Raw genomic sequence first — 21,741 nt, 5'->3', positions numbered from 1 at the left:
AAAATTCTTATTTTGATGTTTGGTAGTAAGGATTCTTAAACTCAACTTCAGTAGCAAAACTGTTTACCTCATCGAATAAGATCATACACAGTACTAAACTATGGGAACAAGTCTTGGATCTGGGCACGCATCTACTGGCACAGCTACTGTTTTAAACTGCAATTAGTTTCCAGACTGAGACAAACCAGGTTTAGTTTTAACAAGGCAACTTCAAAGCATAATCCAGAGTTTGGCAAAACTGTGCTTCCCTGCTTAGACTTAACTATACTGTAGCTGAAAATGGAAGCAAATACAAGGAGGCAGCGTAGGCCTGCAGTCTCATTCCTCTTACGAAATGAGGCCATTAGCAAACCACATAGCAATTCTTCAAAAGAGCTATAAGGATAAGTTCTCTGTACTCCAAAGAAAATCAGCAGCTCTTAAACAGCAGTTTGCTAGAGAACCTCTACCAATGATTAACCAAAGAACAAACCAGCCATGGCACTATTCCTTTAAAAAGCATCAGGTGAAATTATCCATGTCTTCTTAGAGATCACTGTGTGACAGGGAGATGGCAGGTGTACTGAAATCACACATTGCCAGTGCTTTCTTTGATATATATGGTGATAAAATTCTTTTATTTGAAATGTAGTCTTCCATAGAAATTACATGTAAACAAACGAACCATATTTCGAAGGAAAACCCAAGTACGTTAAAGGACCAGGCACTGGAGACTTCTAATTGTTCACTTGAACAACGATAACATAAAAAAGGGCATCCAACTTTAGAGGCGGTTCATCATTAAGTCAATGACCACACCAACATCTGTGGGCGCTGTATCCAGCATACTCCCAATGGGCGCCAGAGATGGAGCCAGTTGCTGTAACACCTGAACTTGGAAACAAATCTTGGTGACGCTGCAAGAGGTCACATATAGCTTCCAGGCTTCAAGCACACTGTCGAGAGCACTTTAATATTTCCTCGAACTCCTTACTGAAGCAGCTCTTTCATTCAGGGAAAGAAGGCCTGTGAAATTCCACACAGACGCATTATCTGAAATAAAGTAATCCGCAAGTTAACAAATGCATCCTGTCTTTTTTCCATTGTGGACTTCAAATGAAATACACTTAGGATGAGCAGACCTGCTTCACTTCAGCAAGGTTGCTACGTCAAATGCCTTTAGACTACACACTGAAAATTGTCCAGGGTACCAAGCATTCATTTGCTCTATGGGATTTAAATAACTTTAAATAATTTGGGGGGGGGGGGTTAGTATGCTTTTATTTGCAACCAAAAGTTCCTCAGGACATAAAGTGGCTGGAGAAACCCAGAGCGGCTGGGAAACTCGGGCAGATGGGTGGGGAATAAATGATGATGATGATAATGCCTCAGTTACATTGCAAAGTAGCCCTCTTAAGTTACATGGCTCCCGTTGCTCGGTCCCTGCTCCTGCCAACCTAGCAGTTGGAAAGCACATCAAAGTGCAAGTAGATAAATAGGTACCACTCCGGCAGCAAGGTAAACGGCGTTTCCGTGCGCTGCTCTGCCAGAAGCAGCTTCGTCATGCTGGCCACATGACCCGGAAGTTGTACGCCGGCTCCCTCGGCCAATAAAGCGAGATGAGCGCCGCAACCCCAGAGTTGTCCACTACTGGACTTAATGGTCAGGGGTCCCTTTACCTTACAGGTACAGATAAACTTCAACCTAAGCTCTACATTTCTAGAAGGCCACTGTTAATACTGCCACTTTCAACCCGTCATAAATCTTTTTAAAAGCCAATGGCCAGGAAGGTGCTATTCAGACAATGCAGGCTTGATTTCCCAATTGTTTTCTGCATTTTACTATTAGTGACTATGATTGCTATGATAGTTTAAATTAAACCACTGGCTGAAAGCAAGGAGCAACAAAACTAGAAAGTGTGTGCTCTCGTTTGAAGAATGGGATCCTTATACCCTTTAGCACAGAGGCAGCTGAACTCCTTAACAGTGCTGTTCTGTATCATGTCTGATCAAAATAAAAAAAATCCTTCCAGTAGCACCTTTAAGACCAACTAAGTTCAAAGTAAGTTCAGCTAAATTCAGTGGGGCTTACTCTGTGGAAACTGGGTACAGGATTGCAGCCTTAATGATTCACCTAAAGATGGCAGGTTAAAAAAGAACAAAGGCTCCTGAACTTTTAATTGTTGTGTTGGAGAGGTAGTTTCAAGAGATGCGGATTGTCATGCAAATTCACTCTTCTTGGCAGCCATTAACAGTGCAGGAGCCCTGTCCCTTATTTAACGAAGCCACTCTATCCACAAAGAGCAGGGACAAAAAGAGGAATAAAAGGGCCAATGGAGGTCCCTTCAGGTGCAAAGTGCTAGACCTTGGATCCAAATTTCCCATTAGGAGCAGAGGAAACTGCTTTGCACAGAATCAGATCATTGGCTCACCCAGCCCAGTTGAGACCAGCCGGCAGGAAGGAGTCTTTCCCAGTCGTAAGAAGCGAAGGACAACCTGCAGGGGTGTGACAGAGGGGGCAGGGAGGGGGCCTGGTTCGGGGGGGGGGGAGACTTTTGCCTACAGTGGCAAAATATCCCGGGCTGCCCCTTTCCACCTTAATTCATTATAACCTTGAGGATTTTCTTAAAGCGTTTATACCCTTATATCCACCCCAGGAAAACTGGGTGCATCTGCCGAAGTTGCTGGAATTTCTAGTGGTTTACGAAAAGCTGAAGATGAGCGTCAATTCATAAGAGGGTGCAAGTTTACTATTTAAGGAACTTCAAACGCCCTTGGAGCCAGGCAAGCTTGGTGTGCCAGCACACAAGAACACATTCATTAAGGTCCACCCTCACATCTTCTCTTCCCTTACCCACCTTGACGACTCTGCCTGGGCAGCCGTTTGCTGAGCATCACAATTCTTTATCAAGCCATCGCCAAGGGTGTCCATAGCTGCTAGGAGAGTCTCATACAAGCGTTCAGCATGGCTTTCAAGCCTGTCAGATTGTTTGGCGATCAAGCTGAGAGTGTTCTGTAAAACTAGAAGCAAGGGTTAATACAAATTTAAGATCTGGATTCTGTGATGTTTCTCCTTGACAATTTTGGGTAACTAACACTGTTAGAAATGACCACAAGAAAAGGCATTAAGCGTTCTGCTTCGCTTGCAATAAATAACTAGAGGATAAGAGAAAGAAGAGTAGATTATGGTGCATGCTAGGAATAGAGAAATGGTGCTGTACAAGTTATAGCAGCTTTCTCAAGCGGATGAAACTAACAAGAAGGATTCACCAAAAAGCACTACCCCAAAGCTCCGTTTTCTATTAGCAAACACACATGTGCTCAGGTCACAGCTCATGCACAGTGCTTTCTAGTTTTTCTGCCTTTATATAGTAAAAAGAAGGTAACATGGGGCATATTTCAGCAAAAATAAAGCATTCTGAAATCCTACAGCTTTCTATGAGAACATGAAATATGTGCTTAAGTTTGCTCTGTTTAAACAGGTGAGACTTGAAAACTGTATTTGCCAAGTATGTTGAAAACCATGAGAGCTAGAAAGTTGAAAACCCAGTGGGAGAAGGTGGAGGAGTTTCAGAAAAATATTACAAGGTCTGATCTGGTGGCCTGCAGTCCCCCTGTCCTCCCCTACACCATAGTCTGGTTCTGTTTCCCCCTTATAGTTGTCTCTCCCCTCACCTGGTGAATCTGATACCATGCATTTGAGAAGCCTATCGCCATCTTGCAAGACATTTTCAGTCAGTGTCTGGTGGTCAGCTAAATCCTTTTTGAACTCCTGCATAGAAATGTGATTGATGTCATGAGCAACAGTATTCAAAGCCAAAGCATTAAAAATCAATTAATGAGTAAAGAAAAATTAGGGACGCAGGTGGTGCTGTGGTGTAAACCACTGAGCCTTGGGCTTGCCAATCAGAAGGTCGGCGGTTTGAATCCCCCTGATGGGGTGAGCTCCCGTTGCTCAGTCCCTGCTCCTGCCAACCTAGCAGTTCGAAAGCACATCAAAGTGCAAGTAGATAAATAGGTACCGCTCCTGCGGGAAGGTAAATGGGATCAGGGGTCCTTTAAATTTATCTTTCTAAAGAAAAATTACTCATTATCCACAAGTGGGCACATAGGTTCTGCAAAATGTATTTAAAAGTTATAGGTTAGATCCAACGGTGTGAGAACACAGCCTGTGTACCCCATTTTTCTTTCCCTCCTCTGCCTGCAGCTGCTGTACTTAACAAAAATTAAAAAACCCTATCTACGGAGGCAATGGGGCACCCCGAAACAGCAGAGGCTGTGGTGTACAGTTCTGCAGTGCAAAATAGGAGGGGAAGTCAGCTAAAATTGAGAGGAAGGGTCGTCTGCCAGCAGAAGCTCCCATTGCTGAAAGATCCCGCTGCCAGAGTCCAGGCAATTTCCCCCTTTGTACTGCAGCCCTGTGCAATGCAGCCTCAACTGTTCAGGAGGGCCCTCTGAATCTCTGGACAGGGTTACGGCTGTCAGGGGTGGGAAGCAAGGAGGGCGCAGGAATATCAGTTGTGTGAGCTGCTCTGATGAAACAGGGATCACAATGCTCTCAGCCAGGGGTAGGCAACCTAAGGCCCGGGGGCCGGATGCGGCCCAATTGCCTTCTCAATCCGGCCCATGGACGGTCCAGGAATCAGTGTGTTTTTACATGAGTAGAATGTGTCCTTTTATTTAAAATGCATCTCTGGGTGATTTGTGGGGCATAAGAATTCATTTTCCAAAAATAAAGTCCGGCCCACCCCATGGTCTGAGGGATGATGGACAGGCCCACGGCTGAAAAAGGTTGCTCTTAGCCTATCTGCCCTCCGGTTACTACCAACTGTACACCAAGAACAGCAGAACTCTCCTAGGAGGGTGAGCACATGGCAAGAATATACATTTTCCCAATACTGTATTCCACTGATTTAAACATTTGAGGGGGCGGGGGGACAAGGGAGACTGGTGTTTCATGATGTGGACTAAGAGCTTTCTACAACAGGCATTCTTCCAAACTGATAGGCCACAGTGGGGCTGCAGCCTTTTCTTATTTCTCACAGGGGTCTGCTTAAGGGATTATTTGATTTGAATTGGGCCTCTTTTCAGCAGTCAGTTGCTCCTACATAATGAAGCCCAGTGACCTCAGAGCTACTCAAATCCACAGTTAAGGAGGAAAAAGGGGGGGAAGGAATTACCAGGTAGCTTTGTAATGCTGCCTTGACACTTCCAACATCTGGCTTGGGAGGAATCCAGTTGTTTGTAACTTCTGCTACTTTGTGCAGCCAACAAATGAGCTCTTCTAGTTGACAGCAAAATATCTACTTGGATGAATCAGAACAAAGGCACCCATTATATGCATAAGACATAGTAAAATTCAATTTTATAGGCTTAACTGTAAAACTATTTGGGGGGGGGGTTCAATTCCCAGGTTAGACGCAGTAGTGGGGTGGGAGAGCTGAAAACTAGACGAATCCAAAAAGCCTGGCACACAAATTTTCACAACCCTTGAGGGACTACGGTGGCTCATTTACCAGAAGTAATATATTCAGTGTTAATTCTGGAAGTGTATTCTCGATTCTGACCTAACTTAGCCTCCTAGAGCAAAATATACACCAGTATGATACCCGCCTCAAATATCATAGAACCATAGAATTGTAGTGCTGGAAGGGACACTTCCAGAATTAACATTAAATACAATACTGGTGGCTGCTGCTTCACAAATGGTACAGAGACAGGCACGGTGCAGGAGCAGAAAATGCCTGTTTTCGGGTCCCTGCCCTATGACATTAGGTAGGTTGTGCTACACATAAACTTGCCCCAGATGACCTACTGCAATGCGCTCTGCGTGGGGCTACCTTTGAAGGTGACCCAGAAACTACAACTAATCCGGACTGTGGCAGCTAGACTGGTGACTGGGAGTGGCCACCGAGACCACATAACACCAGTCCTGAAATACCTACATTGGCTCCCAGTACGTTTCCAAACAGAATTCAAAGTGTTGGTGCTGACCTTTAAAGCCCTAAACAGCCTCAGTCCAGTATACCTGAAGGAGCGTCTCCACCCCCAGCATTCAGCCCGGACACTGAGATCCAGCACTGAGGGCCTTCTGGCAGTTCCCTCATTGCGAGAAGCCAAGTCACAGGGAACCAGGCAGAGGGCCTTCTCGGTAGTGGCACCCGCCCTGTGGAACGCCCTCCCACCAGATGACAAAGAGAAAAACAACTACCAGACTTTTAGAAGACATCTGAAGGCAGCCCTGTTAAGGGAAGCTTTTAATGTTTGACTTACTATTGTATTTTAATATTTTGTTGGAAGCCGCCCAGTGTGGCTGGGGAAACCCAGCCAGATGAGCAGGGTATAAATAATAAATTATTATTATTATATAAGTGATCATACAGGTCTACACAGGGACAAGCAGCCAGGCCTTCAGGTCTTTCAGCTCTTCAAAAGTCGCACACTCCCTTTGGCCACTTTCAAATCTAAGTATCATATGACACAATTGGCATTTTGCTGTTCAGGTTTGGATTTATTTTATTTACCCTCATATGCAGTGCAAGGGAGTCTCTGCATCGGGTTGTCTCTTGCTCGACATGATGACCTCCGCTCTCGAGGAATCTTGTTTTGAGCAAGTCAATGCTACTAGCAGCCTCTCCTGGAAACCCCTCCTGGTCCTGGCAGCTTTGGTTGCTCAGAAGGTCTTCTTCAATATGTTCATGGAAGCTACACGTATGACAAGAATCACCATCTGTTTCCCACTGACTCTTGCTGGCTCCACCATCTCCCTGAGCCTCCAGTGGAAGCTGCTCTCCATTCACATCGGCATATGCAAAATGTTCAGGGTTCCTTATGATCAGTGAAAGCTCAGTCAGCTGCTGAGCCAACGTCTCTAACTCCTTGAGCCTGGGTGGTAAGGAGAGATACTCTTCATCACTGGAACTCCCGTTTTGTAAAGGCAGCACCCTTGTGGAGCGTATGAAGTTGCTACTGACAGCATCTCTCTTTGTAAGGCAGCCATATCCCCTTGTGTCCCAGCGTCTTTCATCCAAGTTGCATGAATCAAATGGAACCGGTCGTGGGTACATAGGAGACAAGCCATGTGCCATCTCTCCAGAGATGCGAGTTCTCCCAGGAGAGGGAACACCATCAGAAAAGGAGACTTTCCCAACAGGTGAGAGTCTGTAGTGAGAAACTGGAAGGGGGCATTCTGACTTTTCCAATAAAGGGGTTGGAAAGCTCTCTGAGTGTGGGATCTCTGCAGCCAGGGGTTCCTGGCCCTGCAGGTTCATGGACTTCAAGGTACTCTCGGGAGAAATGGAAAGGCTGTTGAGGTCAACCCCAGAATCGTGGACAGAAGACTCTCTGGGGTTCTTTGCAAGCTTGTGTTTCGGCCTCAAAGGATAGGTGTAATCAAGCAAGTCCTCATATTCTTTATTAGGGTCCCAATGGGGCGACTGGCGGTCTGGCGATGGGGGCAGACAATCGGGTATGGCACACGCCCAGTAGTCCGCCTGGAAGGAGGACATCGTTCTCATGTGACCCACTGTGGGGGAGCTATCCAAAGCTATGTGCCCATGTGCACCCAGCGTGTGGTTTCCTGAAGGGTCAGGGAGACTAGGCAGCTGCCAGGGAGCAGATGTTTCAGGGGACAACGAAAGAGCCCCGGCCCCCCAAAAGCTCTTTGATCTCGCCACCCCCTGCTGATCAAAACCGGAGTCTTCTGAAGGCTGTAAGGCGAAACTAGTCCGAGGGAACGCAGGTGTCACAGCATCAAAACGATGGTTTATTTTACCTGGCAGGTGTTTGGGAGTGGATGCATAAGGCGCAACTGTCACCTGGCTCCTCCCATTGGCATCAAGGCTGTGGAGGGGTTTGGTGGTAGGGCTGTAAAATGTTGAGTCCATAGCTTTGGTTGTGATTTCCAGCAACCCCTGAAGCGGCTCTGCAGAATCCGAGTCTTCTGCTGAAGTCACCTGTGCAAGTCATTTTTTAAAAAGAGGTCAGGCAAGAAAGGCAGGAATTTTTTTTATTTACAAAGAAAGAATATTCCAATATATGTGGGGGTTTAATTAGCAAACAGGCTGCTGACAATTGTTTCTTTCTTTCTTTTCTTTTAAGCTCAATGGCTTTCCCCCCAGAAATAAGTGAACCTGGATTAATTTGAAGGCTGGAGGAATGAAAACCAGCATTCTGATGCAAATGCCATTAGGGGTCAGCAAACTTTTTCAGCAGGGGACCGGTCCACTGTCCTTCAGACCTTGTGGGGGGCCGGACTATATTTTTTTTGGGGGGGAATGAATGAATTCCTATGCCCCACAAATAACCCAGAGAGTCATTTTAAATAAAAGGACACATTCTACTCATGTAGAAACACGCTGATTCCCAGACTGTCCGCGGGCCAGATTTAGAAGTCGACTGGGCCGGATCCAGCCCCCGGGCCTTAGTTTGCCTACCCATGACACAGAATCATAGAACTGCAGACTTGGAAGGGTCATCACAAGGATGACACTAATTACTTATGTATTTGGGAATCTCTCTTTTTTTTAAAATAATATTTATTACTTTTCCAACAATTTAAACACTATAAAAAAATAATACAATACAATACAAAAACACTACATAACACTAACACATTAAACTAACAAAACAAAACAAAAACAGTTTAAAACACATCAAACAATTTCAATATCTTATCTTTCATTCACTTATTTCCACAACCTCCTCACACCTCCCTTTTTGTATTCCACTTCTGTTAATTGTTTCAGCAATTCCTTTCCATCTTCCTCTGTTTTCTATCCTATAATTATCTTAACACTTTCTAACCTTATTTTTTCCTTTAATACTCTATTAGTCTATTTATACTTAATTCCTTATAACATTTCTACTAAAGCCATATAACTACATTCCAACGTTTTTCTAACGTTCATTAATTTTACAGTATTTCTGTAAATAGTCTTTAAACTTTTTCCAGTCTTCTTCCACCGACTCTTCTCCCTGGTCTCGGATTCTGCCAGTCATTTCCGCCAATTCCATATAGTCCATCAACTTCATCTGCCATTCTTCCCGGGTGGGTAAATCTTGTGTCTTCCAATACTTCGCGATGAGTATTCTTGCTGCTGTTGTTGCATACATAAAAAAAGTTCTATCCTTCTTTGGCACCAATTGGCCGACCATGCCCAGGAGAAAGGCCTCTGGTTTCTTCAGGAAGGTGTATTTGAATATCTTTTTCATTTCGTTATAAATCGTCTCCCAAAAGGTCTTAATCCTTGGGCATGTCCACCAAAGGTGAAAGAATGTACCTTCAGTCTCATTACATGTATTTGGGAATCTCAAAACACACACCCAAATAGAAAGACCCGGACCAATTACATTCAAGCAAATTCACTCACTCCCATGGACTATTTATGCTCCTGTTGCTCAGGCAGCGTTCACCCGTATTTAAGCCAACAAACTAGATCTATCGTGTGCACCATTTGGATAGGTTTTCAGAAAAGTCCACAATGCTGCCCAACCCTGAAGAATACATTCAGGGAAGCGGGTCTATCATTCTCCCTCCCCACCCTCACTTGCAATATTGCCATAGTAGCTATAATGGTATGGGGTTGCTCATGCGTAAGTTGCCGCCTCTCCTGGCTATGTTGCCTTGTTAAACCTTTCTGTCTGGACAGCCCTTCAATTCGTGGCTGCCTCAGTCGCTAGCAGAATCCGTCAGTGGGCGTTTCTCAAACCTTTTCCAACATAAAAGTTGTTTGACACCCAGTCTCCTCCTACCCTCTCTGCGCGGAAGTCTTCTGCGCAGGGAGGGCGTGGGTAGCGGAGGACCCGTGCTCTCCCCGCTGGTGTCCAGTGAAGAGTCCTGGAGCCCTCTCTCCGATTCCCCCATCTGCCCCCCTTTATCCCTGGTGTTGCGCTTATTTGCTTCCCCATCTGCTGAGCTGCCTCTCTCCCTGCTGGGCCCTTCTCCAGCATCATTAGAGAGCCTCCCCTCCACCTCTAGCTCCGATGTCAGTTCCCTGACAGTAGCAAATACCATAAATCTGAAACTCTAAAATACGCGAATTCACAGCACAACCCTATGTGCATTTTCTCAAAAGCAAGCCCCACTGTGTTCAATGAAGCTTACTCCCAATTAAGTGTGCCTAACACTGGGTAGCAATCTGTTACCCTTCTCACTGATCATCCCTCCCCACTTGCATTCTGACCCAGCCTGACCAACGTTCAATCAAAACAATTTTAAAGGAAGAGGCAGAAGCGTGACTAAATCAGAACGGCCGTCAAAGGCTGCAAGGTATTTGCTCTGGTTTCTAATTCAGATAACTCCTAAAGTTTCTTCCAAACTGCTTATCCACCATGTCACATGTGCCAATGGAAAGAGATGTATAAAAGGAAATAAAAAATGTTTTCTGCACTATGATCATTCACTCTTCAACTGTGAGAATCCAGACTCCTTAGCATTTTTCTTGGAAGCATTGTGCAAGTATGAATCCCTAAATATGCTCACCTGTTGTTGTTCTTCTGGAAACAAACCACCTCTGCTAAAACTGGGAGCTACTTCACTACCAAAAGTGGTCCCACTGATGAGCGGCCGTCTCTCCACATACTTTACTTTTGCTTTCATCTTGCAAAATTTGTTAGAAGCTGTTGAAGACATCTTATCACATTTTTCAGTTCTCCAGAAAATGCCAGGAAATGTATGGCCAGCTTTCTCTATGGCCTTGAACTCTCCAGCCCCTGTTTCCTTGGGCAAAGGCTCTTCTTCTTCCACAGCTGAAGGCTGGCAAACCTTGCTAACTAGTTCAGAGTGGTCCATCTCGAGTTCTCGGTAGTTCCACCTCCCATAGCATTTGGCCTTTGCACTCAACGATGCCTCAAAAGGAGATTTTTCTACCTCCAAGGCCATCTATAAAGCAGGTTTCTTTTCCTTCAGTGCCTCAAATGTGAGTCTTTTAACCTGAAATAAACAAGAGATGCAACTGAATTATTTAAGAACTCCCATCTAACACAAAGGCTGCAAGCCTATGCATGCTAATTTGCAAGTAAGCTCCAATTAGCCGTCCAAGAAAGTATCCCTAGGATTGTTCTGGATATCTACAATCTCATGCATATTCATTTGTAAGCTGGTCATACTGTTTTCAATGGGACCTACTCCCAGGAAGCAAGTAAAAATGATATTTAAAAAAACAAACACAAGAATAAGAGGAAACATGACAGCCATCTTCAAATAAACAAAGGGCTGTCAAGAGGAAGATGGAGCAAGCTTGTTTTCTCTTGCTCCAGATTCTAGGACCCAAACCAATGGCTTCAAGTTACAAAGAAGGAGATTCCGACTAAATATCAGGAAGAACTTTCTGACAGTAAAACTTGTTCAACAGTAGAGCAGTCTCTCTCAGAAGGTGGTGGACTCTCCTTCCTAGGAAGATTTTAAGCAGAGGTTGGATAAACAGCTGTCATGGATGCTTTAGCTGAGATTCCTGCATTGCAGAAGTGTTACACACACACATTTTCTGGAAGTGAATCATGACCACCTATTTGACAGTTAAGGAGCTTTTAATAAAGAGCTATGGTCCATGGGTAAAATATTTGATTTCTTAGGTTACGCTTCAAAAATGATACAATATGCATCCTATTTGTTATTGTGGACTTCCTACTGGATTCAGGAGCTAACAAATTATCACAGAGCAGGCACTGGTGCAGATCACCAGGACCACCCAAGGAACCCAGTGACAATATCGTTTTCCCACTTAATGCCCCCAACTACCTGAGCTTTTGGGTGGCCCAAGCATAATTCTTTTCAGCCGCATTTGTCATCCCTCCTGTATACAGTTGGGATTCAGCCTTCTTAAGCTGCAGAAGTCAGAACTTTGGGGCCTCATTGGGTTATTTTATTTGGTCCCCCTTTAAAAACAAGTGCCTCTGGACACTAGTACTACAACTTCCATCATCCCTGCTGCCCAGGACTGGGGGGTTTCTAAGTCCAAAACACCCAGGGAGCACCACATAGGCCCACCTTACAGTAGGGGCAGCCAGAATAGAAGCAATATCTCCTGGAACAGGGAGCAGCTGAAAAGCAACAAGTGAGGGTTCTCACATTTTGTTGGTGATGCTGTGAGCACAACCATGGATAAAGGTGATGCCAGAACTGGTCCTATGTTTTATTTTTACTTAATTACTTATTTATTTCTAAAAACTTTATACCACCTGTGGCGATCACACAGGGTCCCTGGACGTTTAACTGTCTACTGATCCCTCTGCCACCACTGTGCTCGCTTCCCCATTGCCACCAACCTGTTACTCTCGGGTAAAACACGGAGCCCAGACGGTTGTTAACAGTGAACCAAATAAACAAGTTTATTTTATAAACATTAACAAGTTTATGGTTTCTCAGAAAATATTCCTGTCAGTATCTTAACTTTAGTTTCTTTACTGACCTATACCTCCAACTCTAACTTGATTGGAAGCTGCCCAGAGTGGCTGGGGAAACTCAGCCAGATGGGCGGGGTATAAATAAATTATTATTATTATTATTATTATTACTCCCTAAAACCTCTGTGCTTAAACTTTATACAGTCAACTCCGCCCCTTGGGTTCCCATTGGTTAGTCATTTTACAATTACTTAACCCTTTCCTTATGAATGTCATACACCTAGGAGGGCAAACGTCACACCACCCTTCATCCGAAGATCACAGGGTGGCTCACAACATAAAAATACAAAATGAAAGCACAAAAATGCATAACAACCATTCTGCAAACATGCCCCTGGGCAGGGTCCAACAGCAATCTCTCAAAAAAAATTATGCCTACACAATTCCAGCCTGCCTTGTTCACAGAGGAAGCCTTCATGAGGTCACCTGGCCTGAAGAGCTCCCTCCCACTTCCTCCTAGCAGTAATCTGGAAAATCCTTCGCAAAATCTCATCTTTTCCCTCCCCATTGCCAATGTCCATTGTATTCTCCCAAGACAGGAAAGCTGCCCCCCCCCCAACACACACACTTTCTTCCAGGCAACAGCTTCCAAAAGCAGAAACACCCACCCACAAAGAAGGAAGGAAGGACCTGGAGCTGGAGATGCAATGGGAGAGGAAACAAAAAATGTCACAACAAAAATCGCAGCTCCGGCCCCCGGCCCCCCCCCCTTCCCAACACACAAACACACTTTATGGTTCAAACTTCGTATTCAAAGTATTCATTCACCTGTGCAGGTCTAACATTAGCACTGTGAATATGACAGACCCCATGCAAGTGAAACTTTCATTTCCAGGCTGTATTTCTAACTACAACTGCTTCATTTTAAACATGCACACACTACTATCCCGCAGCTGTCAACCTGGGACTGCAAATTCTGTTTCAATGGAGAAGAAAGCTCCAGGATGTTTCAGCAACACAGCCCAGTCATCTCGAGACGTTCCCATGTGGCTGTGGATCCCCTGCAGCGCCAAGATGAACACTGTACACCCCAAAACCACATCCTTGTGTTGTGTAGGTAAGCCTATCCACAAATGTTTAAGTTGCATGTGCTTTATTTCTTTTTAGATACTGCTGATTTTAGTCATCTTTTTAGTAATTTGTTTTTAGCTGTTTTTTATTAACCACTTTTAAGGGTTTTTTTATGTTGCTGTAAACTGTACACAGGTTGTTGTTTTTACAATGAAGAGGTATATAAAGGTCATTAAATAAATAAAATTCACATTAGACATTTCCCCTCTCAAATGGAACAGTTGAGTATCCTCTGCAGTAATGCTTACTGTTTTTATTTTTTATTTTTTCTAAAAAAGCTACTAGTCACCGTAATGCAGGCATGGCCAAATTTGGCCCTCCATATGTTTTGGGACTACAACTCCCATCAACCCTAGCTAACAGGACCAGGGGTAAGGGATGATGGGAATTGTAGTCCCAAAACAGCTGGAGGGCCAAGTTGGGCCCTGCCTGCGGGTGTTACAGTGCCAAGCAACAAAGCTTACCCCCCATCCTAGTAACCTGGTAATCCCAGTAATCTAGCAGCACTCAAGGGCAGCCCCACTTCTTGTGGGTCTTGCTGCAGACCCAGGGTCCAAATTTAGCCCTCAGCACAACCCGATACAAAAGCACCTCCCGACACAAGATCCCTGTTGCACACCTCAAGGGGAGGACACAGGCAAGGCCTCTGAACCCCCGTTCCCCAACATGAGCAACAACCAACGCTCTGCCTGGATGCTCCCATTGTCCTTCCGTTGGGTTTTGCACTGTGGGAGGGGCGTGAAAAAGCCCTCCTTCCCAGCACTCTCTCGCCCTGACCTGGCCACTGTGATCCACGCAACGGTCACCTCCAGACTGGATTATTGTAACTCGCTCTACGTGGGGCTGCCCTTGAGACTGACCCAGAAACTCCAGCGGGTGCAGAATGCCGCGGCGAGACTCCTTACGGGGTCCTCGCTGCGAGATCACATTCATCCGGTGCTATACCAGCTGCACTGGCTCCCGGTGGAGTACAGGATCAGGTTTAAGGTGCTGGTTTTAACCTTTAAAGCCCTATACGGCCTAGGACCCTCGTACCTACGGGACCGCCTCTCCTGGTATGCCCCACAGAGAAACTTACGGTCTTCAAATAAAAACATCTTGAAGGTCCCAGGCCACAGAGAAGTTAGGCTGGCCTCAACTACAGCCAGGGCTTTTTCGGTTGTGGCTCCGATCTGGTGGAACACTCTGTCACAAGAGACCAGGGCCCTGCGGGACTTGACATCTTTCCGCAGGGCCTGCAAGACAGAGCTGTTCCACCAGGCCTTTGGCCAGGGCACAGCCTGACTCCCTCCTTTGGCAATCTTCACAGAACTTTAGCCTAATGGTTGCCATCAATTTGAGTTGAATTAATTTTAATGAAATGATTTTAGAATGTTGTATTATTTTATTGTTGTTAGCCGCCCTGAGTCCGGCTTCGGCTGGGGAGGGCGGGATATAAATAAAATTTATTATTATTATTATTATTATTATTATTATTAGCACTTCAGAGGGCAGAACCAACATTGCAAGCCCTTCAGACCTTGCTTAAATAGGGCTTCTGTTAACCGATTCAAATTTGTGTTGGAAATGTAAGGAAAAAGAAGGGACTTTTTATCATATGTGGTGGGATTGTAGTAAAATTTTAAAAATTTGGGAAATGATATATAATGAGTTGAAGAAAATGTTCCAATTGACATTTGTTAAAAACCTGAAGCATTTCTTTTAGGGATTGAAGGAAAAGACCTGCTAAGGAAACTGAAAAATATCTTTATGTACGCGACAACGGCGGCAAGAGTCTTAATAGCACAAGGATGGAAAAATGAAGAAATCCCAACCAAAGAACTGTGGCAAGAGAAACTATTGGACTAGGCAGAATTGGCAAAACTGACACATAAATTACATGAGAAGGATAACTGTGACTTTAAAGATGAATGGGAACCTTTTACAAAGTACCTAAAGAAACAGCAAAATGAACTGGACTCCTTGGCAGGTTTTGAATAAACATACACAAGCTTTTTATTGATAACATTTAGATAGATAAATTAAGGATCTGTACAATTTTATAACATGCAGAGAATAGCAAGTGCTGAAAAACCAGAGAGAGCAGCTGAGGGAAGTCGGGGGGGGGGGTTCTGTTTGTGTTGTTCTTTTTTTTCTTTCTTATGGGGAGGGGGGAAATTGAAGATGATGTATTTTTTGAAAAACTGTTAAACTGAAATTCCTAATAAAAAATATTTAAAATTTTAAAAAATAGGGCTTCTGTTCACAACCGACCAGGAGCTTTGCAAGAAGTGAATCCAGCCTTTTTTCCTAGCCCCCTCCATCCAAGTCTGTTGGCGAGAACACTGAGTCAGGTGAAAGAAAGGCCTGCTGGGAAATTCGCTGCATGCTTCAGGTCATGCCACCATGAATAACAAAAAGGCCTGCTTCAACTTCGGTCCAACAGCTAAAGGCATGGGCAGAGTTTGCATCCTCAGGCAGGAGAAGCCTTGATACGTCAAGCAGCATGCTTCATTTAGCACTGTCCTCATATTTAAGCTGTGTGTGGTGCTGTGGGTTAAACCAGAGCCTAGGTAGGACTTGCCGATCAGAAGGTTAGCGGTTCGAATCCCCGCGACGGGGTGAGCTCCCGTTGCTCACTCCCTGCTCCTGCCAACCTAGCAGTTTGAAAGCACATCAAAGTGCAAGTAGATAGATAGGTACTGCTCCGGCGGGAAGGTAAATGGCGTTTCCGTGCGCTGCTTTGGTTCGCCAGAAGCGGCTTAGTCATGCTGGCCACATGACCCGGGAAGCTGTACGCCGGCTCCCTTGGCCAATAAAGCGAGATGAGTGGCGCAACCCCAGAGTTGGTCACAACTGAACCTAATGGTCAGGGGTCCCTTTGCCTTTTTTATCTTCATCTTGGCTTTCAAAAGGAATTGGTTTCCTGTAATCCAAAGAGGAGCGGCTCTCCAGATTCTGCTGGACTACAACTCCCATCATCCCTGACCAACAGCTATGCTGGCCGAGGCTGATGGGACCTGGAGTCCAACAACATATGCAGGGCCACAGGTTCCCCATGCCTGCTGCGTCTGAGATGTAGCTGGTGCAATGCCTAACACGTGTTAATGTCATTTGGATTGCAGATGCAAAAAGAAATAAATTGAAAGAAGAAAACATCTGGTGGCACACTGCCCCATAACTCAAGCTTCTGCTGCCTTACGTAATGTAGGTATGATTGCTGAGTTAAATTCTGTTGGATCTTTCAATACATGTAAGCAACATGAGCAATCTGACCAAGTCTTGAATGCAAGAACCACATACATAATACAGTTTGCTGGTGCAGGCTACTGTTGTATTTTTATTCTTCAGCGTCTCAACCCTTGTGTTGTAACAGATGCACGCGCATGATCAAAATCCATGTCAAGAAACACTAGACAGTAAATAAACTAAGATCACTGGGAGCAGACAGTATTATACAAAACTTCAGATAGTCCAGACTGGGGAGACAATTTTTGCTCTTCCCAATGCTCTGGGAGCGGGAATAAATATTTATAGACTGTGAAGGTCAGGTAGGCTAATGTTCCCTTGCCACAGTGTGCTGGCATGTAATGAACTATCAGAGCACCATATCAGGATTGGGAGCATTGGTTTTGCTGCCTTGACGTAGGAACCCATTCTGCTTCCAGCAAAGAGTGAGGCCAGCTAGAGAGCTTCATTTGCCCTTAGTGACATCATCACAAACAGCCAAATGTAAAGAGTTGCATGATGCCGTATCATTATCACTGTGATGCCTAATCACATATTATAAATGGCCCTGTTAACATCAACAAGATGGTTATTTGGCTAGATCCGAGTATCAGCAACAGGCAGCAGCTGTTTAAAGAAGAAAAATGGTACCACGCTGCTACTCTGTGACTTTTCAGTTCATCCTAATTAGAGTACCATGCTACTTTGTCGGCAAACTAAGGCCCATGGACCGGATCCAGCCCAATTGCCCTCTGGATCCGGCCCATGAACAGTTCTGCAATCGCCGCTTGGGTCAGCCTGATCACCATTTTTTCCCAATCTTTTTCGGGCGCCATTTTTTGGCAATTTCTCCTCCCTCCCTCTTCCTGGCTTCTCCCTGCCCTGCAGAGGAAGGGAGCTGGGCTTTGATAGGAAGCCTCGCCGCCTGCCCACGGACCTCTCCCCATGGCCGCACTGTGGGCTGGAGCTTGGCGCACCTGCTGGCCTCGCGCCTGGGAAAGTTGGCCTGAAAAGGAGAGGTGCCGCCAGCGCCCAATTGCAGGCAGAGCGACAAAGGAGGTAGGCAGGGGAGGGGCTGGGGGGGAGAGAGAAGCCCCCTCCGCCATGTGCGCTCTCGTGCGCGCAGTGTGGCCCGCCACTAGGTCTGGGGAACGGTGAACCAGCCCCCTCCAAAAAAAGTTTGCTGACCCCTGTACTAACAAGAGGCATTGTTTAAAATGAAAAAAGTTACCTGTGTCACATAAGAAATAACTTCAGAGTTATTCCTGAACATCTAGAAGAGGGGAAACCCTTTATGTTACCTCTACTTGAAGCAGATAAATCTTGGCCTCATTCAACCAATGCTGGATTTTTGAATTGGAAGAATTCAAAAAAAATTGGAAGAACTGCAAAAAAAATGGCAGAGATTGTGAGAAAGGACAAACGCAGCCTTCCATTCCATGAGGCCTCTTTCATATGCCATTTTTGAGATGCCATCATTAGGTCCGCCTCCAGCCTTGTCCACTGACTGCCTAATTCTGTGCTGGCCACAGCACTGCATCTCTCTGGTCTGCTGCTCCACAAGAGAAAAGGTGCCCTCAAGGTTTCCAATATGTAGCAGGTTCTTCATGGGAGCAAATGAAGCTTTCAGAAAAGAGAGTGAGAGCGCTTTACCAGGGGTGCTATATATGAAGCAGTTTGTTGTTATCACGAAGCAATGGGAAAGCACTGCAGAGCATGAAAGAGGCAAATTAAATGCTTCATCAATTTTACAGGGCATGCATAACAAGCACACTGTTTGGTCCCAAGAGAAAGAAAAAACCACCAGAGAGACTAGTAAGCTGCCGCTCCCTTAAGGGCAGGTCAACTCAACATGCAAACAAAAGAAAGATGAAGTAACTGAGAGGATCCATCACAAAACTTTCATGAGAGTCAGCCCAAGCCGTACGGATCAAGGGCCTAATTCTAATAACACAGCAAAATAATACATGAACAGGTTTACACTATAAACCATTGCTCTGGTCTGTGAGGGGCTTTTGGCCACCCACCTCTATCGTGCCTCTTGTTACAGGTACCATGAGATGGCTCGCAAGCCGCTCAAATTCAGGTGCACCCAGAACAGCAGCATCTTGCCTGTCTCCGGGGCACGGATTTTAGCAAAGCTACTCTTTTCTATTCATCCCCTTGTGTTCAACACAGCTGCACTGGAGCACAAGAGCTGGGTTTTAGTTAAGCATTTCACGTCATACACAGCAGCCTTGCTAGATCAGACAGAAAGGCTCACTGAGCCCAACCAGGTACACCCAAAAAGCCCCTAAGCAGAATGTGAAAGCAACCATCATCTCCCGTCCTTGCAGCCTCTGAACCTGGAAGCTGCATATAGGCACCACAAGTAGCAGCCATTGAGCCTTCCACTCCGCAAATTTCTCAAATCCCCATTTAAAGCTACCCAGGATCACATCTTGTGCCAGCAAATCCCTCAAATAACTGTCCCAAACCTTCTGCAAATCGTATCACTGCACGACCCAGAGTTCCAATTTTTTGTCACTTGTCTGTTATGGCAGAGGTGAAACTAGGCTTTATTTCACCCGGGTCAAGAACCCAGTTTGACACTGTGCCCACACACATTTGCGTACACGTACACACACACGCTGAAAGCCTCAATGGCACCCAGGGGGATCTTAGCCATAGAGGCTAGTGGCGCGGGGCACCAGGGCGCCAGGTTCCAGAGGGCGCCAGGGAAAAGGCAGAGGCTGGACGCGGGGCCACCCGGCATCAGCTCGCCGCCCTCACCCGCCTCCGCCATGCCACGCCGAAGCAGTGCCGCGCCCAGAACCTCCGTCTGCCATGGCCACCACGGCACAAAGCGTCCAGCTGAGCCGGGAGGCGCCGCATCCAGCCTCCGCCTCTTCCCCGCCGGAGGAGCCACCCTCCAGCCACTGCCCGCCTCCTCCAGCCCCACCGTCCTCGCTAAAAAACTCTGGGAAACGGGAGGAGGCGCCACCGGAGGGAGCTTTGCACCACGGCACCGGATATGCTTAAGATGGCCCTGATGGCACCCCTCTGGAGGTTTCACCCAGGGCAAAAACCCCAACTAGCCCCCCATAGCTACCGCTCTGGTTATGGCAAAGGTCTTTGGCATTTCCTTCTACTACTTTTTGTCCTTCAAGAGTCTTCTTAGGATTTATTATTATTATTTAGCTCCTTGTTATAAGACCAGTTCAACTGGGTACGCTCACTCCTATCTTTGAGGCTAGCAACAGGGAGACATACAGCAGAAGAGGAACAAGCAAAAACTATGTGGATTCGGGGTTTTAGGGTTCCCAACGCCACAGGTAAGCAAACCCATGAAAATTAAGGACAGTCTGTCAACAACACAGCTCTCTGAGTATCCAGAGCTGCAAGCGCCCACACACACACACATACTTGAAGGAGGCAACAAGAAGCAGGTCATGTTTCCCCTGCCAACGGTTTGTGCTTGCCTGCCTTACACTTTGCACACAATGGCTGGGTTCCAATTGCTCTTATGGGCATGCACTTAACACACTGCCTAGTCGAAATTTAGGACTACTCTTAATAAATGCCAGTTAATTCTCCTGGACTTCAGAGGCTTTGATCCCCTATTTTGTGTTTCCAAAGGGCTGCTTATTTCAGCAGTCAAAAGTACAGAATTTAACCACCAAGCACTAAAATCGGGACCCAAACTTTACAATTCTAACAGACACTGCTGTCAGTAAGTTTTGCCCTTAACTTTAAGTGGGGAAAGTGTTGAATAGTAACAGGAAAGCCTATAACTGTCCTGGCATTATTGGGGAAAAATTGTTAGCACATGGATGGCTGCCATAACTCTGTGTGGGTAGAGATGGAGACAGCTAGTTTTTATAACACAATGCCAGCCCTGCCTTTTGTTAATACCCACCGACTGCCAGACTTTTAAATACTAACAACCAAGTCCCCAGACAATAACAGTATTTTGCAATGTTCTCTGAAGTCTCTGGAGAGCTTTGATTGCTATTAAAAAGATCCTGCCTTGGCCAAGAAATTAAATCTCCTCTACACAGATGGTGAACTATGTGGTTTTCAACCCACCAGAAAACACTAGTTTCGGTTTGTTTCTTACAAAAACCTAAACGAATGAAAGAATCACCCAAGAGAGCCGATACACTACCATTCACACAGATGCAACTATTGTGGCTTATCAATCGCAAATTTAGAAGGATGCAAAGCAGGAGAAAATAAAGATTTAAAAAGAACCATGGCATTTAATAAAATCCCGCAGAGGGCTTTTGTAAAAAAAGGGGGAAAAAACAAGTTAGAGGCGTTATCAAGAATGCTTTTGTGGGAGAGGGGTTATTGGTGTGTTTCTGTTTTATAGTATATATTTGCAATTTTTCTGTTGTGAACCTCCCTAGGATCTACGGTGAAGAGCGGTACAGGATTTTAATTAATTAATAACAAATAACTTACTCAAGGGCAGGCCTTCTGAAAGGGGGGGCAGCCTTGTTTGTTATCAGAACTGTAGAGCTGGAAGAGACCCCAGAGGGCCAATCTAGTCGAACCCTCTGCAATGCAAGAACCTCAACAGGATCATAGAAGGGCAGAGTTGGAAGGGACCCCCCCGGGGGGGTCATTGAGCCCAACGCCTTCCAATGCAAGAATCTCAGCCCTCTGCTCAAAAACCTCTTTTGCGTTTCCGTCTTGCAAACCGCCCTGCGCCATAGAAATGAGAAGGTCAGCGCCGGACCGGCTTTCTCTCCGGACAACCGGAGCAAGGAAGGCCAGCCCGGCGGAGCCTCGGCCCCAAGCAACGCCGGGGCCGCCCTCGGCCTCCCGCCCCGGCGGCCCCCGAAAACAGCGGCGGCGGCGTCTCCGCGGAGCTTCCGCGCGCAGCCTCCTCCGAGGCGCAGGCGGAGGAGCGAGCGGGAGAGCGGCGCGCCCTTACCCCAAGAGGGTCCCCGCCGAGCTCCGGGCGCCGCCCTGCGCCCTCCGGCCCTCGTCCGGCCACGACGCGGGAGCCCGCGCGCCCCGCCGGGGCCGCCTCTGGAAATGGAGGCGCTTGGAAGCAGCAGGGGCGCAAAGCGCAGCCCGTGGCCGCCTTGGA

At 46.1% G+C, this 21,741-nt stretch overlaps 1 protein-coding gene across 4 annotated transcripts; it reads right to left on the bottom strand.

The window, feature by feature from the left end:
- Positions 1-585: 585 nt before the first annotated feature.
- On the bottom strand, positions 586-21,741 carry CEP68 (centrosomal protein 68). 4 transcript variants are annotated; one of them, XM_080999088.1, is made up of 7 exons: positions 21,583-21,741; positions 10,462-10,911; positions 6,503-7,933; positions 5,159-5,281; positions 3,654-3,750; positions 2,837-2,999; positions 586-1,032 (listed from the first exon to the last, which is right to left on the bottom strand). In XM_080999088.1, the coding sequence occupies exons 2-7, from the start codon at positions 10,858-10,860 to the stop codon at positions 1,029-1,031; spliced, it is 2,217 nt and encodes a 738-aa protein (XP_080855214.1). In that variant the 5' UTR covers positions 10,861-10,911; positions 21,583-21,741; the 3' UTR covers positions 586-1,028. The 4 variants fall into 4 exon arrangements, with proteins under 4 accessions (XP_080855214.1, XP_080855215.1, XP_080855216.1 ...); XM_080999089.1 differs by lacking the exon at positions 21,583-21,741 and adding an exon at positions 21,108-21,254; XM_080999090.1 differs by lacking the exon at positions 21,583-21,741 and adding an exon at positions 17,893-18,019.

The sequence above is a fragment of the Podarcis pityusensis genome (genome assembly GCF_964106645.2).
Source record: "Podarcis pityusensis genome assembly, chromosome: 3".
NCBI lineage: Eukaryota > Metazoa > Chordata > Lepidosauria > Squamata > Lacertidae > Podarcis > Podarcis pityusensis.
The sequence above is the reverse complement of the archived record's forward strand: the minus strand, read 5'-3'. Positions and strand labels throughout refer to the sequence as shown.

Bases quoted from the DNA above. Each gene is read 5' to 3' on its own strand.
- CEP68 (XM_080999088.1), bottom strand. From the start codon at position 10,860: ATGGCCTTGGAGGTAGAAAAATCTCCTTTTGAGGCATCGTTGAGTGCA. The intron at 7,934-10,461 runs GTGAGCATATTT...TGACTTGCACAG, and splicing joins TTCCAGAAGAACAACAACAG to GTGACTTCAGCAGAAGACTC. The intron at 3,751-5,158 runs GTAATTCCTTCC...ATTTCTATGCAG, and splicing joins CAGCATTACAAAGCTACCTG to GAGTTCAAAAAGGATTTAGC.